The sequence below is a fragment of the Gobio gobio genome, assembly GCF_949357685.1.
Source record: "Gobio gobio genome assembly, chromosome: 5".
NCBI classification, from domain to species: Eukaryota; Metazoa; Chordata; class Actinopteri; order Cypriniformes; family Gobionidae; genus Gobio; species Gobio gobio.
This window is the reverse complement of record NC_137101.1, coordinates 13,709,545-13,728,765: the sequence shown is the minus strand read 5'-3', so window position 1 is coordinate 13,728,765 and position 19,221 is coordinate 13,709,545. Positions and strand designations below refer to the sequence as shown.

At 37.8% G+C, this 19,221-nt stretch overlaps 1 protein-coding gene across 1 annotated transcript in view; it reads left to right on the top strand.

Annotated features, from left to right (window-relative positions):
* The first annotated feature begins 16,096 nt into the window (after positions 1–16,096).
* The window catches only part of net1 (neuroepithelial cell transforming 1), a 38,432-nt gene continuing 35,307 nt past the window's right edge, over positions 16,097–19,221 (top strand). Inside the window, exon 1 of the mRNA XM_079818104.1 lies at positions 16,097–16,358. Within this exon, the coding sequence (XP_079674230.1) occupies positions 16,237–16,358 (122 nt within the window). The 5' untranslated portion in view covers positions 16,097–16,236. The remainder of the gene's footprint in view (positions 16,359–19,221) is intronic.

The following is a 19,221-nucleotide window of genomic DNA, read 5'->3' as shown; positions in this document are numbered from 1 at the left end:
TGAATTGTAATTGAAAGAAATTTAACAGGAAATATATTGGGAAAGGGAAAGGAAATATCCTTCTACCAAAATGTAAGTTTCTGTTTCTATGGATGGTATTTTAAACATAGACAGCCACAGATTGTCTGTAGTATTCATTTATCCATCCATCTGTCCATCTATCTACAGTATCCATTCATTGTCTATCCATCCATCTGTCTCTGTCTACACTAACCATTTATCCATCTATCTGTCTATCAATTTATCCATCTACAGTATCCATTTATCTATCCATCTGTCCATATATCTGTCTTTCCCCATTTATCTATCTGCTGTATCTGTCTATCCATCTATCTACAGTATCCATCCATCTGTCTATCTGTTTATCCATCCATCCATCCATATTTTTCAAATAAGGCTTTCTCAAGCCATCATTATATGGATGTTTTGGCAAACATTACTTTTCAAGTTAATTAGTTGTATAAATGTAGTCAGTTCTCCTGTTTGTTACCTTGATTGAAATTCCGGGATAATAAAATGGCCATAATAAGACCTGACCGCACTTGAAAGACCAAGGGCAGTGTGAATGCAAAGAGAACTGGATTCTTCTCTCAATTCACTTGTGGTCTTGTCTGGCTATCACCAGCCCAAGCTCAATTTAAGATTGAACATTGGTCTGGGGAGTCTGCTATGTATTTTCTACTGCACAAGAGGCACGCGTGATAAACAAGCATAATTCAAATGACTCCTTCCAATAGTCCTTCAACCTATCAGACCACAAGAGGCGTGATCAACGGGCAACGACACATCGCTTCTCTATCCGTCATCGTGTTAAACCCGCCAATAGCGCGCAAGGGGGATAAGCCAGTCTGTGATTGATTCCCGCTAAAGTGTGACAGAAGCAGGATAAATGAATGTACAGGTTTCCAGACTGAGCTGCAGGGCGAAATCAAATCGCCGTCAGATCAGGCTGGGTTTACCCAGTCTACTTTTGGTCCACTTAGGTTCTGAATTATTATTATTATTATTTTTTTTTTCATTTTAAAATTGGGTTCACGTGGGAAAACTTGAATTATTAGCCATTAAATACAAATACATTGATTTGTTTGGGTTCTTACACAATAATTAACTTGACTGAGTTAATCAAACCTCACACAATGCAATTCCCAGTAGACCTTTTCTTTTGTGTGTGCTGGACTGTAACGTCACCCGGGCCCCACACTAGGTTTCTGGGAACTAGAGTCACGTTTACTGTAAAGTGTTTTTTTTCTCTCTAGCACATCAGTTTTGGGAAGCAGTCTTGGCTTCGGGCCCTCTGTTAAGAGAGATCTGCCTTATGACTCGCTCCTGTGGTTAGCTGGAAGGCTGACCCTGTGCCGCTGACAAGTCATCAAAGCAAAGACTGTGTGAACAACATGCAGGCAACTGCGGCGGAGTTATTTTTTTCCTTTGCTGTTAATCGCCGCTGATGGACCCTCTGACAGATGATCTGATTTAAGGCCTGTTTGTGGCATGAGTCAGAGGAAGTGCGCTTCAGCGCAAGTGCAGTGAAATGAAGAACAAATGTGCACTGTAAACCCTGGGAGAGGGGGGCGATAAGACATCCCTAAGGTTTGCTGGGGGAGTGGTGAGTTACGCGAGCCGTAGCCGACGGCTAGACGTGAGTCAGTTAAGACTCATGGTATTTATTCAATTATGCATACAGTACAGTTATATTAGGGTCTATGAGACTTCCAAGAAGCTATTCCCTTACAGACAGGAATGTGTCATTTCTCAGAAATCGGTGTTAATTTAAATATAAACGTGACGATCATTACACAAGCCACATCCTAGGGTGTAGTGGTTGAATTTGACAATTATGCGAGTGAACGCAATAGCACTGAATTATAATTTCCCATTTTTCCTAAGAAAGTTGGAGTTTGCTTGCAAAAGAATGGAAATGTTGCCATCAAAGTTTTTTGGTGGTGGGGGTTTAATATATAAATCTTATTCTTTTTCCATCACTATGTCCCTTTAGGGGCTCCGTATACCATGAAAATCTTCCCACCTGCCATAGCTCACAAAACTCATTAGCATTTACCAGTATATATTCCATCTTAGCATGATGCATTCACTTATGAAACCACCAATGCAGCATGTCATTGATTTTAAAAGTCAGATTTACAGGGCAAAAGTAATTTCTTCGATTAATGTGAACGGTTTAACGCGATAAATTTACAATTAATACCCTTTTTCACTACGCCAATGTTTTTTTCACCTTTTTTTTGTGAGTTTTATGCTCGCATTGATTACGTTTAGAGAAAGTGTTGAATTGTATGTTTGCAAGATTATAAGATACACAATCATTATTCATCGCACCTAACCAAAAAGTGTCTGATAAACGTCAGGGTAACCGCGTGCTTCATACGACTGCAGGTAATGGCGGTTTAGAGGTTATCAGAGAGCAGACATGCGTAATAAGCTGCACACTGCGGTGAGGAAATGTAAAATTACTGATTTGCGCAGTGGTGTTTCTGTTGGCAAGGCCATTCCAGATGAGCATAGGCCGGGTTTCCTGGGAGCGCTTCTCAGAACAGCTCATTTAGTTCAAGACGTCCTGGGAATTTGCTGTTGCAGGTCACTGTAATTTTCTTCCTCCTTTGTCAAAAGCCACTTGGTAAAATCACTTATGTGTCAGGTGTTGCTATACATAGGTTCAGCTGAAGTGGTATACCAAAAATAAACTAGCACACAATTGCAAGGTATAAGAAAAAGGCTCCTTGAGTTAGCATCACTTCCTCTTGCGTCATACCGCACATCTCTGAAGCATTCAGATCCAGTGTACGTGCGAGTGTGTTAGTGCCAAAAAGGAACATAGACGGTATGAGCGGATAGTCCTTCGTGTCATTTCAAATATGGTTCCTGGAAACTCTTGCTTGTTATCCTCATTCTCCCCATTTTTCTATTACTCCACTCTGTTTTCGCTGTGTATTTACTCAGGCTCTAAATTTGGCCCACTCATCTGATAGGGTTGTTAAGGTTGTTTATCTGTTTTTGCCCAGAAAGGAACATTCTCCTGTGGCTATGTCACACTGCGCGTGTACAAGTGGGCCAAAGTTCAGCCTCTTCCTGTAAATAGATCAAAAGGAACAGCCAGATGTCTGAAATTCCCCACGAAATGTCCAAGAATTCCAGAGAACTCGCGCACCAAGAGCATGCTTTGGGACGATGTGCTGCCAGAATGGCTGTGGATAATGCCAGGAGATGAAGAGGGGAAAATGTAATTTGGTTATTATGAAAGAAATGTGTTGTGTTATGTATAGCGGTGTGTGGGCGCCTGTTTGCTTGTGTATTTATGTACAAATACTGCATCTATAAAAATATATACAGGGAAGATCCAAAAGTCTGAGAGCACATAAAAAATCTGAGATTCAAAAGCTAATTTAACCTAGAATATGTGTAAAAAAAAAAAGTTTTTAAATTGGTCTAAAATTTAAATAACAAAATCTATTAGACTTTTTATGACCAAACGTAATACGTATTTCATTTTCTTTTAGCTTCAGAGTTGTTGCATAGTGTGGATTTAATAAAGCTCACACAGAAGCACCACTTTTCAGCTTTGATTTATAAATAGGTGGTCCTTCAGAGTGCCTTCTAATTAAAGAAAGGAAGAAAGAGAGAATGAGAGTGCGACCTGCTGCCATTATAGCCATCACTCTCCATGCCCTATGCATGAACTCAAGAGAGCATGCTAAGCCATATTAACACCATGCTGAACTCTATTGACTGATCTGCATTAACTTCTGGGGCTTTCTCGCTCTTACACACACAGCAGCGTTAAAACCATCTATCCTCACATCCCTGTCTCATGCCGTTCTTTTCATCTCAAAGTCTTTACATAGTGAATCCTGGTGCACTCATGTGTATCTCTCTACAAGATACACATGAGTGCGATGTGCAGTCAGGCCACACAGAGGATGTTTAAAGTGCCCCTATTATGCCATTTTAAACATTCCTACGATGCAATTCCTATAGGTTTACCAAGGTAAAAAAATACTGTAATTGTATAATAATATACATTGCACATTTCCTCTTTTCTCAGTGTCTGAAACAACTCAATAAAGGATTCAGTCTCTCCAAAGGCGGGTTCACACTGTACGATTTTGGCCGCGATTTGGTCGTCTGAGTCAAATTTTGACAATCCTAAAAGATTCCTCTGGTCCTAGGCTAAAATCTGTAGTCTTTGGTTGTTAGTTTGACATGTTCACCGACAGCCGATTAATGCCGGTTAACAGTCCTGCAGTGTGACTTCTACGATGATCGTCAAATTCACTTGTATTTCAAGACAAGCCATGATCAACATTAACACTAGAGATTTCTTTGTTAGCCACCATTCGAGTCCCACATGTAATGCAGCACACAGTCTCCGAACGCGAATGATTTGCGCACATCCGTCTTGACTGTCGTACAGTCGACATTATTGACAGCTGAGATCCCAGAGTATGACATGAGTATCATGTTCGTACAGTCTGACAAGCGACAATCGTAAAGGACTATTATAAATTGTACAGTGTGCGCCCGGCGTATGGTCCTGTTTACTCCTGGCATTAAGATGCATTTTGGTCAATCGGATAACAAGTAAATTAGGTAGACACATACCCATTTCCACCATTTTAATTCGTCTGTCCACTTTCAATCACTTCTGCCTTGATTTCTTCGAGGGGAGGGTCTATGGGTGGGTAAATGTATGGTCTTTTTCAGATCTTTCGAACTAATGGACAAAATAAGCTTGCACAATTTACATATGAACGTGAGAGCGCATTTCCCGTAATGTTTACGCATTAGGTCAGGAGGCGGAGAATAGGCGGCCTTTAGTGGCTGTTCGAATGCATTCAACCACATGTTCGTTTACACCAGGGGTCTCCAAACTCGGTCCTGGTGGGCCGTTGTCCTGTTTAGCTCCAACCCCAATTAAACACACCTGAACCAGCTAATCAGTGTCTAACAAGGGCCTTGTAAGACTTTATTTGGGGTTGGAGCTAAACTCTGCAGGACAACGGCCCACCAGGACCGAGTTTGGAGACCCCTGGTTTACACTATGATAGCAATCCAGTCGAACGTGCTTTCGACTACCTCTGGAAGTGGTCGAAAGTGGACCAACTCAAAACGTTTTAGACCCCGTTTACACCTGTATTTAGGAATGTCCACTTGTGATTCGATCTACCAAAACACATCGCAATACCAGTTGGAAACAGGGCCTAAATAGTTTCCGAAACGTACTCTGCTCTGAACACGTGCAAGCATACAACACGTGTGCTAAAGCTAATACTCAATTTGGCTAACAAATCTTATACAGAACATGACAAATTTGGATAAAATGCATACCTGGGACAAACACGACCAAAAGCTGGTTAGAGTGCAGTTCAGTCTTTAATGAAATAAACAGAGATTCGTAGTTCACAATCAGGTTAACACACGCTCGGTTTCATCATCACAAATAACAATGACCCAACCAACAGGACTGGGAGCTGACAGACAAATGAAGTAAACTTGTATGTAGTATAAAAAGTCCAACCATTCACAAACAGCTTTTTTTACACACTGCATGAAAGGCAATATTTGAACAACGCATAATTGGTGGACTATAAATAATCAGGATATAGGTAAATTATATTTGATCTAGCTGTGAAATGTGTCGTTCATGTTAGCTTCTGTTCCTGGAACTGTTCTGTTTAATTATTGACCTTTGAGGAACCATTTACAGGAATTAGTTACTGCTCTGGGGTCAGTAAAGTGCTGTGCACTTTTGTGGATGTGAGTCACACATGTGTTTGTGTACATGTGTCATAGTTTACCACTGACAGGATTAAAATAAAACACCTGCCTCCTATGATTCACATCTGACTCACGAGGTAAAACTACGCACATCCCTGCATCATATTTCTCACTCATAACCCCACATCAGACCAGCACAGAATCTTTTTAAACGGGGTAAACTGCTTGTCCCATGAATGAACGGACTGGGAAATAGAGCTAATGAGGATGGTAATGAGGAAGGGATGTTGTAGTATCGACTGGTGTCACAGCAGCAGAGTGTTTGCTGAAGCACTTATTTATGCGGGGGGACTAATCGAGGTGAAGAGTTTCTATGAGCTGTCCTGTAGGGCAGTGTGCATTGTTGGTTTTTTAGCATTTGTTGCAGAAATAACTACTACAGCGATGTATGTGCGCGTGTATGCTGTATACGTTTAGTAATAAAAAATGTGGTGGGCAGATTCTCGTGATGCTCTACAACCTGCTTTGATGCACAATTGCACATTTGGAAATGCTGACTATTTTGCCCCATCAGCCTTTAGTTCTCAAACCACAGTCTCTTTAATGAATAGTACACTATTAAAGATGTCAGCCCAAGATTAAGATCAACTGGTTTTATCCAAGTCATTATGTAATAGTTGGAAGCAACAAAAGTACTTTTGAATGTCAACAACCCATTGTCTGATGCATTTGTCTGATGTAAGTGAAATGGAATATGACAAGAAAAAAATGTAGGGCGGGACTTGTTTTTATTCATCAGGAATGATATATGAATAGAATGTTAAATGGATATTCGAGGATAGAGTTGGTGATTGAAAATGACGAGGGATTGGTGATATGTGCTGAGAGTTTTAAAGAGGGACCTATTATGTTGCATTTCAAGGTCTTGATTTTGTATCATATTTAATACATGAATTTCTAAGGCCTCAACATGATCAAAACTTGAAAAACCTGTTGCACACAATCTTATATGCCTACTGTCCTCAGAATTGTCTGCACCAGTCACAGTATAATTGTGAAAAGGACAACCTTCAGGTTGTGATGTCTTTTTGCTGTGAAATCTTTAATCATTTAAATTAAAACGTAATATTAAAACATTTTTGTTAGTAATATTTCAAGGTGAATATTTACTGGTCTGAAGCAACTTAGGATTACTTGATTTTTCTAAAAACTAAAAAGATGAATGAGTATCATGTTGAAATGTATCAAATATAATTCAACAGGCTTTTGAGGAATGTTTATTTGTATCTCTCAATCGTCATTGAATTGAATTGCATTTTGCCCCCACAATTCAAAATGCAGAGCTTTGATCATAAAAATAAGCATTTAAATATCACCATACTAAGACATATTACTGAGAGATGATACTACTGATATTTGTACGTATATAAAATATATATTTTATGTAAATAGCCTGCTATATATTTTTTAAAACTTCATCTTACTTTTTGGCCATATAAATTACGTCTGCACCAAATTGCATGTTCTTGGTCTGTTTGGGTCTTTAAAGACCCCCTGTAGTCAATAATTGTATCTCTTAAAACTCATCTTTGATCACCAAGATGGCATATTTAAACATTTTTCCTGTAAAAATATTTTTTTCATGCCTTAAAATAGCTTGAATGTAACTCTACACCAGGGGTGGGGAACGTTGATCCTGGAGGGCCAATCTCTTGCAGAGTTTAGCTCCAACCCTGAAAAAAACACTCACCTGCCTGTAACTTTAGTAATCCTGAACAACTTGATTAGCTTCAGGCGTGTTTGATTAGGGTTGGCGCTAAACTCTGCAAGAGAGTGGTCCTCCAGGATCATCGTTCCCCACCCCTGCTCTACACCCTTGTTTTGTTTAGTATACACGGATACAGATTAGCCCTGCCTCCACTCACTCACACCAGCTCAGAGATCCACTCGCTCCACTTTACTGTAGTAAACGCTGCACAATGACAAGTGGAAAAACTGGTTTAATTCAGCCATATAATGTTTGAACCAGAAACTGATTCAGAAGAATAAGTGGAGGAGTAAATTATACAGGCTTTTATACAAGTCAATGTATCAGAATGGTAATGCGTTTCATGTAACGCTCTCTACAACGTCAGACACATAACGGTAATTAATATGATTAGCCTTATCAAACAGCTAATAATGTGTTGCTAATGTTACACAAACTATGTTCCCATTCGCCATCTCAGTCTCCCTTCTAAAAATCAGCATCCTTAGAAACGCTTTGAACATCATAGAACGTCAGTGGAAAAAGGCAAATAGTTCATCATAACATCATAATATACATCATATACATAATTCACCCGTTATATTGCTAAATATATCCGATTTATCATATCAACAGAAAAATATACCGGGATAACCTGGACGTTATTGGTTACAAGGTAGTTTGTGACAACCACAACGTCGTTTTTTGTTTCACTGCAGTTTTAGGAGAAAATACTCCGCTATGCTGTTGACTTATGAATTTGCACATGGTTAGTCTGAAAGCATATTAAAAACACCACATAGACATAAACAACATTAAAAACTAGATTTTCACCACAGAGAGTTTTTTAATAAAATTTGTGTGAGTGCGAGCTCCATATTTTTTATATCATACTATATGGGACATGTAATGATACATAAAATATACACCTACTTTTGTTTTGTATTCTTTTTGTTACATTTCGAAACAGCTCCATTAAAAAACATTAGCATGTCAGGTTTTAAAGGGATAGTTCAGAATTTTCCTTTTTAGGTGAACTATCCCTTTAAGGGTCAGATCAGGTCAAAATGTTTCCTTTAGCTGCACATTTTCACTTGTCACAGTTAGCAGTCTTGAGACTAATCACTATAAAGAAGAAGCATCACTCCGCCTCTCTAACAGATCCAGCAGTGAGAAACACTCACGTGGCTGGACAGAGCTCACTCGAGCCAAGCCACCAAAGAGGAGAGGTGTTTCTGTTCACCCACATGCATTCGCAGAGAAGAAAACATTTAGATGTCCTTTTCGGCGGCAAGGCTCGGCTAGTACAAAATAAATTGACAAAAGAGAGGAGACATGTTGAGCGAACAACCGAGACTGAAGGAGTGCTCAAAGCAGGTTGTTACATAACATAGGAGATCTTGTCATTCTCTTTTTAAAAAATTAGGCCAAGGAGGCAATGGGCGGGAGGGGGTGATGTCATCACTGGTAGCAACGGGCAATCATGCATGCAGTCCATTCATTTTTGTGAGTTTGTGTGTGTATGTGTGTGCGCACACGAGTGAGTTTCTGTCTTCTGCGTGTCACTTCCTGGGACTGAATAGAGCAGGAAGTGGAGTGACAGGGCGCAAAGAACAACACCTCCATGGTGGGCTTTTCACACACACACCAGAGAGCAGGACTCACATGTGTGTTTGTGTATTCACTGAGTTGGCAGGAGTCCCTTCAGCTCTGCTGCCCTGTTTTTTGCTGGTTATTTGTGTCTTAATGAGATGTACTGAAACACTGCCCTCTTCTGTTTGCTTTCAGAAGTTCCAAAAAGTTCAACACCTGCTGTTCTAAATGGATCCGGTAAGTTGCACTGTCAATTACATCAACATAACTAATAGGACAAGTGTTTAAGGGGTGGGTTTATGACCAGGCTTACATGAAATCCTTGCACACAGCACTTGATTTTCATAGAATTTGGACATTTTCCAACATTTTCAACGTATTCAAACATTTTGACCCCCCAAATATGATGAAAAAATACGCCCTACTTTTGTGTATACAAAGACCCTTTTATACTATGCGAGAAAAAAAGCGATGCTATATTTTGAAGTTCTTATTTTCAAAATAATGATGTAATATAATATATTATGTAACTAAAACTGAAAGATTACAACAATATTTTAAGTTGACAGTGTATCTGCCAAATTATATATAAAGCGCTTTTCACAATAAATAGCAGCATGCTTAAACTTACTTTAACAGCATTTAAAAAATACACTTAAAAAATATTTTTAATTTTATCTCATCTCATTTTTTGCAGACCCCAGTTTTAAAAAAAAAAATCCACATTTTACAATGTACAAAATCCATTCACAAATCTCATTTCCCTCAATCTCAGCACAGAAAATGTGGGGGAAAGTCCAAATATTTAATCTGGGCCTAGTACATATAACATCCTTTTTGTTCAGAAAAATATCTTTAAAAGCTGTGTAAGCATTTTCTGCACTTCTAGTGGCACTATATGGAATTGTAGAAATGATCGTTGTTTCCAAACAAGCCTCAGAAATGCTTCCTCCATTTGCCATTGTCTGAAAAACAGGTAGCCCTGTTCTAAATTCATGCCACTAGTTGTGGTTTACCGAACCCATGCATCTCAGTGGACCAGTCACATTGTTAGTTGCCATTTACAGAGCTTAGATAGAGACAGGTGTGATTCCTCAGGCCAGCCAGTTCAGTAATATCTAGCTGTAAAAAAAACCTTTTAATAAGCTTCACAGGCTGCTAGTGTTGTGCTATTTTGAATAGTGTATGTTATACAAGACGATATTTTCTGTCCAATTAAACTGACAAAACTGAACACCAAAGCTAGCGCCGGTTAACAGAAGACGGTTAACTGTCGCTTCTTGTGAAAATCAAGGGTGCATTTCTCTCCTCTTATACAAGAGTCAATGCCGGGTGACTGAAGCCATTAAATCAGGCACCTCCTGTAGGTTCCAGGGTGCGAGAAACGGATAATAAGGCATGTAATAATACCCGGTAAGCCGAATCTGTGTGGGCTTCTTAGCATCCAGTGGAGACCTTATGCAAGCTGGGAAAAGAAAGTACGAATGACAGTAGTGTGCAGCTTATTGTTGCAGGCCATGTGTGGTGATTATTCTTGGTGAGAAATATATGGAAATAAAATATAAAGTCTAAATATAGCGGTTAACCCTAATGGAAGCTTTTAAAGGGACAGTTCACCTAAAAAAATGAATAATCTCTCATAATTTATTCACCCGTTATTCCAAAACTATGACTTACTTTCTTCTGTGGAACAGAAAGATATTTTGAAAATGTTTCTGAGAAAGTCAGTGGGGTCCAGTGGGGTTGTTTTGGTCCCCATTAACTTGCCTTGTATGGACTAAAAATGTCTTTAGTGTTCCACAAATCATACAGGTTTGGAACGACATGAAGGCGAGTAGATAAAGGAACAGTTTTCCCCAAAATGACAAAGAAGTATCTCATTAGATTTCCTTATTAATTGGCACAGATATGCCAATTACTAGAGTGCCTGAACTGCTTTAATACGGATCAACACCGCCTCACTCTTCTTCACTAAAACTAAAACCAGGGGTGCCCAATCCTGTTCCTATAGAGCTCAGATCCAACCCTGATCCAACAATGGTTCAATTGTGTTTAATCAGGGTTGGAGCTTAACTTTGCAGGAAGGTTGGAACAGGATGGGTGCCCCTGCCCTGACTAAAACTTTTAAACATCTTTTTTTTTGTTAATTTAAATGCATTTTAAATAAAATAGATGTAAATATTACACAGAAAGCTTAAACTGGAGTAGCTGAAGTAAAGTTGAAGTGCTAAAGTTACTAAAACTGAAATAAAAATAAATGAAAGCTAAATAGAAATTAGCCTATACTGAAACAAATGAAAATGGAACCTGAAAACAAAAGTTCATTCAAAATATGGATATTACGTAATAAGTACTATAATCGTATATAAATAACACTTCCTCGTAAAGACTGTACAGTGATTTAATGTGTGGCAGAGTGACTAGCAATGACATCACCGTGATCAGCCATAGGCTGATGTGAAAAATGAGGAGGAGCCATGGAGAGGTGTGGTGCATTAAACCCGTTTCAAAGCAATTAAGACAGCGTGCCACGTCTAAACGCGGTTATATGCGAGTGGGCCCGAGACTACATCAGTCTTGTGTTGGTGGTAAGTACGCAAAGTTAAGTTCAAGGACCTTCACTGGCCCAGCGGCAGGTGAGCGACCAATCCTGTTCCGTCTTTGACGTCTACTTTGAATGATGACATTGTGTGGAGATCTTTCAGTGACTCATATTTTCCATCTCCCACAGTTTTCCTTTGAAAAAGGTTGGCTGACGTCATCCTCCCACGGACAAAACCGATGCAGGGATTCTTTCTGGGCAATCAAGGGTCTATTTATACACAAACACGCCATACATCAAAGCACATTGTGTGTTATGTAATAAGATGCAGTCACTTTGCTATATTAACATTCCTACCCAACTGACCAACAACCAGAGGTTTACAAGCGTCTGGTATCAGTGGAGGAAACTGGACGTCACTATTCAAAACCGCTGCCATGACCATGGTGACCATGACCGTGACATTTGTTTTGACAGAGTCACTTCCTTTTAAAGCATGCCCACTGCTGTTTCAACCTTTTGCCTTTCCTCTTATGTTAATCATCAGCCCAGCCAATGAAACAGGGATTTCTGATGGGATTGTTTGCACTCTTGGACGCTTCCTCCGGATGCTGGTTTCACATGGTGGTTTAGATGTGTTCCAGTGTCTAGCACCATTTGAAATCAGTGTTCTTGGGGAGGGATTTGCGGCTGGATCACATTTCGCAGTGATGGACGATCCCAGGAGAAGTCAAAGAATAGCAAAAAAGGACAAGGAAACTTTAGTGGGTGGAGTGGCTTTTCGAGAGAAGTGAGGGAAGTGCATCTATTGAATCACAGTAGAACCAGATAGCGCTCATGACTGGCCCCGAGCGCTTGATGAACTCACTCATATACTGGAAGTCAAATGAATGTGGTGCGAACAAGCCAGCCCAGTCCCACAAGGGAAATACAACTGTAAAAAAAAATGATATAAACAATAAGTCATGACATTATGTTTTTCCATTACTTTCAACTGTTTGTTTTTTTATATGAGATTCTACTCTATAAGTTAGCTTAATATAATTCTAGACATGTACAGACAATTTGATTATACTCAAGTTTAACTTTTTTTAAGTTGAAGTATGTGGATTTTCTTACATTGTATCCACTAAAACCATTTTTAAACCTTGTTTCGGAGGTTTCTGCAAGGCCCCGTTTTGCACATGTCTGTGACTGGTGCAGAATACAGAACAATATTTTGCATTAAAACAGTGTATTAATTGCATGATAAATGTGTGATACATGATGCAGTGTTATTTTAGTATTGTCAATGTACTTTTATAGTATGTATTAATATTTTGAATTGCAATTTATTTTTATATTTTCACTTTTAGTTTAAGTTTTAGTAACTAAATTTAGTTTATTTAGCCTTAATTTATTTCAGTGTTATTATATATATATATATATATATATATATATATATATATATATATATATATATATATATATATATATATATATATATATATATATATATATATATATATATATATATATATATATATATATATATATATATATATATATATATATATATATATATATATATATATATATATATATATATATATATATATATATATATATATATATATATATATATATATATATATATATATATATATATATATATATATATATATATATATATATATATATATATAATTTTTTATTTCAATAAATTAAAAGTTTTTAATAGTTTTAGTTGACAATAACTCTGGCATGATGAAATGTCACAGGACCTCGTTTAATCTGTTACTAACAAGAACTGAATTCTTCAAAATGAGGTTTAAGGATAACCAGGGCTTTTATGATGCATGGATAAATGTCAATAGAGTAGCGTTTCCTTGTGGGAGGAACAAGCAGGGATAAGGCACTGTGCATTTTTAAATATGACTGAGTTACTTCACTGCTCACTGACTGTAGCCTATACTCTATGAATACAGCATGAAAGTGTGTGTGGTTGAGACTACTTGTCTATCTTACTTTTTTTATAGGAGTTTTTTGAGTGCATTTGTTTTTCCTACCCTCATTCGAACTGTTAACATTGCCTGAGAGTGCCAGTAAAGAGAGACTGTGTTTTCTGAAGCTCTTTCTCCCTCTCTGGCTGTTCCTGCCCCCATTTCTCCCCACCAAAGGATGACTGATTTCCTCTGGTGCTGAGAGTCCCTTCTATCATCTAGCACCATTTGAAATCGGTTATAATGACTGGGGATCAATTCTTCTGCTTCCCATTGCTCTCAACGCGATCCGTGCCCTTTCCCCACGGCAGGTGTGCACAAGCCTTTAAAGAGGTTATTGCGAATATACGGGAAAATAAAATGTCCTTTCAGCTGAATATGAGTGACATTTCAATTAGCTTGGTTGTTATTTTGAGGCAGCCTAGCTATGTATTCATCAACAAATAAATCACCACTCCACGACAATACCTGCTCCAAGACTGCAGTGCAATTCTGCCCTCTGCTGGTTTAAAGGCTCTAGTAGGCGTTATATGTGTTCATTCAGGTAATAATAGTCGGAAGTCAAGTCAATTGTATTTGTATTTTTCATAATAATAAAAAAGCGTCTTTACAGAACACCATATTTTAATCTTCAGGCTTTAAAGTTGCATTTAGCAGATTAAAGCTGGATACTATTGTTTACGTTAATAGCTAAAGTATCAAAACAACTACGTAGTTTAATCTATAAGCTATTGCCTATATTTAAATGTTTTCCCATATATATATACTGATGTTGATGTTAACTTTGGGGGGACACTTGCATTTTAACAATTTATACTTCTGTATGAAATAAAAGACTGTAAACATTTGCCTATAACCTGTAAACATGTGACTGAAATATGAATCCCTCCTGATATTTGGTTCAGTTAATTTTGCTTTACCAACAGCATATTTGTGGAACATGTTGTGGAAATGGAATACTAATATAATAATTAAACAGTTAATAACAATAAATGTGTAACTACAACAACCTACTATGTGTTTATTGTGCAGGGATTTTCACCACAAAAATGAAAAAAAAAAAAAGGTTTACTGGTTTATTGACTCATAGTTACAAAAGTGTATTCATTGGGAACGGTCAAGCTTTTCTTTGTACATTTACAATGCTTGATCTGTTGTTGTTGTTTTAATTACCCATACACAGTAGGCATCATTATTCTGAGATAAACAAGCTTAACGTTTTCAGCTCTAATGAGGTCTGGATACTGTGAGGGGTAAAACTGCCTCTGTCCAGACTGGCCCTCAACACTTAAGAAACACTTTAGACCTTACAGTTCACAAAACTGACATCCTTTACATCTGATATGTATCCAAATGCAGTTAGGATGCCATATTTATTTAAATATTCAGGAAATAAGAGTGTGTTGTTGAGGAAAAAAAGACTTCAGTGCATGAGAAGCCATTTTTCTGTTACAATATTGTATGTTTATTAGAAATATTAAATTAACATGATTACAATAATATAAAATTATCAAATTACAAGAAATGGTTTTCAACCATTAAGAAATGGTTGAAAAACATTTAGGCTCTCAATATCATTAGAAAACTATTTAGTTTTTACACAGTTTTGCTTTCATATATGCAATATCGTTTTTATGTAGGCTACTGATTAGTTTGAATACAATGCAAGAAAATGTGGTTTGTTGTTTGTGAGTCATATAGATCAGGGGTTTTCAAACTTTATGATGCCAGGGACCCGATTAATCTTTTATGAGGGACCCCCATCCTAAATTCCATCTATTTTTATGAAAAAAACATTTAAACTGTTAATTGTGAGACATTACAAATACAAAATATTGTTTCCAAACGTAATAAATTAGCTATACTTAATGTTGTAGGCCTATGTATAAAAACCGAAGAAGAAAATGTTTCAATTGTATGCAACTTGACAAACAAATGATTTTGTATGCAACTTACTGCGTTAAGAATACTGCCTTACAACCCCAGTGAGCAAGATAAAGGGACTCACTAGAAAGATACATTCTGGAAAGTAGCCTATGTATAGGCCTACGGCAAGAAATGAGAGAGACATTTAGAAATGAAACTGAATATTCGGTAGACTTTATCCATTTTTGCTTTGTCTTTTTATTTTCTGAAATTTTCTTGGGACCCCTTAGGACCTTCTGGATGACCCCAGTTTGAAAACCCCCTGATGGAACTTATGCCGCCTTCACGTGCTATCGGAAATGCCCTACTTCCCACTTCGGAAGTCGTGATTACGAGCTCATCCCAAATTTTGACGTTCATGTACATTTTTAACTAGGACACTAGTCTTTACAATAATGCCGACAAAAAGCATGTGAAGACAACGATAAGAAATAGTAGGAAAAAATAAAAAACAAACTATTAAAAATAAGAACACGAGACAGACAGCAGGCGCGCAAATGGTTCGTCACCAGCAGCCTTAAATCCCTCCCCCATGCCCACTTCTGATTGGACGCGATATCAGATTTCCGCCATATTCAAAATCCGTCCCATCGGTTGAATATCACCAACTTCCCCCTTTCTATTCACCCCTCAAAATATTAAGCAATTTTAATCGCATTACGCGTTGAATATACTATTTACACTAGCGTGTTCCAGGTCCACTTTCTTTTCAAATGGAGGAAACCGACGGATCTCCAGTACCGAAGGCAGAGCCGGTGAACGAAAGACCGAAGAGGAACAAGAGAAAATCGTCGATGGTGGATATGGACGCGTCCCCGGAGCGCAATTTCAAACGGTCAGGAATATCATATATTAGAAATGTTGTTGTTCTTGTTATTAATTATTAATTTACAACTCGCATGTTCTGCATATTCCTCTGCAAATTAGCCCGCTGTCTAATTGTGCGAACTGCAATGGAGAACTGTATTGGCTGATTGTTATGCATGTAAAATATTTTATCTAAATTATAAACCATAATTTTATGGATTATAAACAATATCTAATGAGTTATCCTGTAATATACGACTGAACGGGTGAATATAGATCAAGGAGCTTGTTGTGTTTTCGAAGTGAGAAAAACTTCCGCAATATGTCGACACAAAAACAAAGCATGACAGCAGGAGAGCATTATATCACTGCAATGGTTTTGTCCTACCACACAGTGGCGCTCATGTCTCACAAAATAAGAGCGGCCACGACATTGAAAATACAGCTCAACTCTCGTAATACTTTCTTAAACAGTGCACTCTATGTATTAAGCATACTAAAACAACAATTTTACTTTGTTTACAAAGCATATACATCAAAATAGATCTAAGCAAACCCATAACCCAATTACCCAACAATAAAATAATTTGACAACATAATATAAAACACAAAAACATACTCTGTGCAACTTTAATTGTATCCAAAGACATTTGATCTTCAAAAGCTCTTTTTTTGCAAAAGCTATATTTTCGATTAAATAATGACTGTCAAATCCTGGTGTATGGCAATTTTACCAGCATTATATTTAGAACAACTGATAATGTGTCCAGGCAGGGTACCCTGTATAAATATATCATGCCAAATATATACAAGATATCTGACATAAATCTTGAGAAAGAAGACGGAAAGCATCAACGTGCTTTTATCATGGGCTAAAATGACAACAGTTTATTTTGGCAAAGGGTCTGATTTATTTCGGTCATGCCTTCTGACTGAGTCAGAAAACACCAGTCTTTGTGACCCAAATTACCTCCTACAATAAGCTACAAAAATGGCATTGAAATTTTAATTTTGGAAAATTAACTACTTGCCAGTTGCCACTATGATGTAAAGGCATTAGTATGTGGAGGCTATGATTGTTTTTTAGAGCGTTGCTATGCAGTTGCAAGGGTGGTTATAAAAATGATAAATCAAGAAAAAATTATTATCGTTGCATTATAAATCCAGCACACCCCTTTCAGTTTTGGCGGTGCACTTCCACTTCTTCTCCCTAAATGTTAAATACTCTGTTCTGTCTCCTCTCCACCAATCAGCTGGTGTGTGGTGGGAGTTCTGGCGCAATATGGCTGCCGTCGCATCATCCAGGTGGATGCTGTACATTGGTGGTGGTTGAGGAGATCCCCCCCCTTCCATATGTAAAGCGCTTTGAGGATCCAGAAAAGTGCTATATAAAATGTAACTAATTATTATTAGTAGTTCTAGTAGTAGTTTTCAGTAAGTTGTGGAAGTGCACTATAACAGGTGCACTATTTTCTGAAGCAAAGCGATGTGTTTGTGTAAGAAAAAGATCCATATTTAAAACTTTTTAAAGCAGCATTAGGTAACTTTTCAACCTTTATAATATATTTTCAAGACTCTTGTGATGATACATCGACTTACAATAGGTTGAATGACACGTCTGCCATAGCCTGACGGGGTCTGTATCGTTTTTAATCGTACTTTTAAACTTCGGGTTTCGGGTAGTAACCCGAGAAAAAAAAGAACTACAAAATTCGACCGCTTTACGGCATATACGTCACTTCCACCACCACCCCCACTTCCTTAAATTCGGACGTGCGAGCCCAACTATCATTTGTTTGCCGAATGTTATAGTCATGGCCGAAGCAGCACAGAAAAATAAGAAAGCAAAGGTTTTGTCGGAGGAAAGCAAAAAGAGGAAACGAGAAAGTGATCGGATTAAAGGCAGGACGAGGATCAACATTGGGCCAGCGTTTGCTCGTTGGCGTGAGCTGAAGGAGGAGGGGCTACATTCTTGCAAGTAAATACGTAATACGTACTAGAGCTGCAACTAACGATTATTTTTTCTGTCGACTAATCTAACGATTATTTTTCCGGATTAATCTTATGATTCTTTTTTACTGATTATTGTACTTCAAAGAGGGTAGTGAATTTGTATATTATTTTAACATGAAATCAATGAATGATGACAATATTAATTGTATTTCAGGAAGGGTAGTGTACATAGTAGGCTATGCCATTTTATAAAGAAATATATGAACACAAGAAGCTTTTTAAACATAATATATAATGATACTATTCATCATAAAATGTATACAGAGTAGGCCTAATTAGGAAAAGTTGTTTACTATAGTAGTTGAGTATGATTTACTTATTGATTTGTGTCAATAGTAAACGAAAATGCACTTGTATTTATCTGCAAAAGGTTCACATACAGGAGCTTTCAGCATAGTTTTAATATAGTATAACTAGTTGTCTATTTTGAAGATACATGTGCATAAACAACGACTAAAGCTGCCAGAAGTTTTAGCCCAAACTTCAAAGACACATTTAAATGATTAAAGCTAGAGGCATATCTTAACTTTAATGTTACTTTAATCATGCAAACTACCTATATACAGCATGTTATTATGCATATGTGTTTGGGACAGAGCGGAACCAGGTCGCATTAACAGCAGATATATGCAGCCCATAATAAATAAAAGCACAAGACGTACTGGGGTCGGAGAAGAACCCCGGAAAATGTGACCGTCTGTTGCAATACACGCGCCACGGTTCAGCTGCGCGAGAGAACACTGGCAGCAGGGTTGCCAGGTTTACACAACAAAACCCACCCATTCGTTACTCAAAACTAGTCCAAAACAAGCCCAATCGCGTTTCGGGGAGGTTCTCTGGTAAACATCGCGTTCGGGGGGTTAAATATGTGTGTTTTT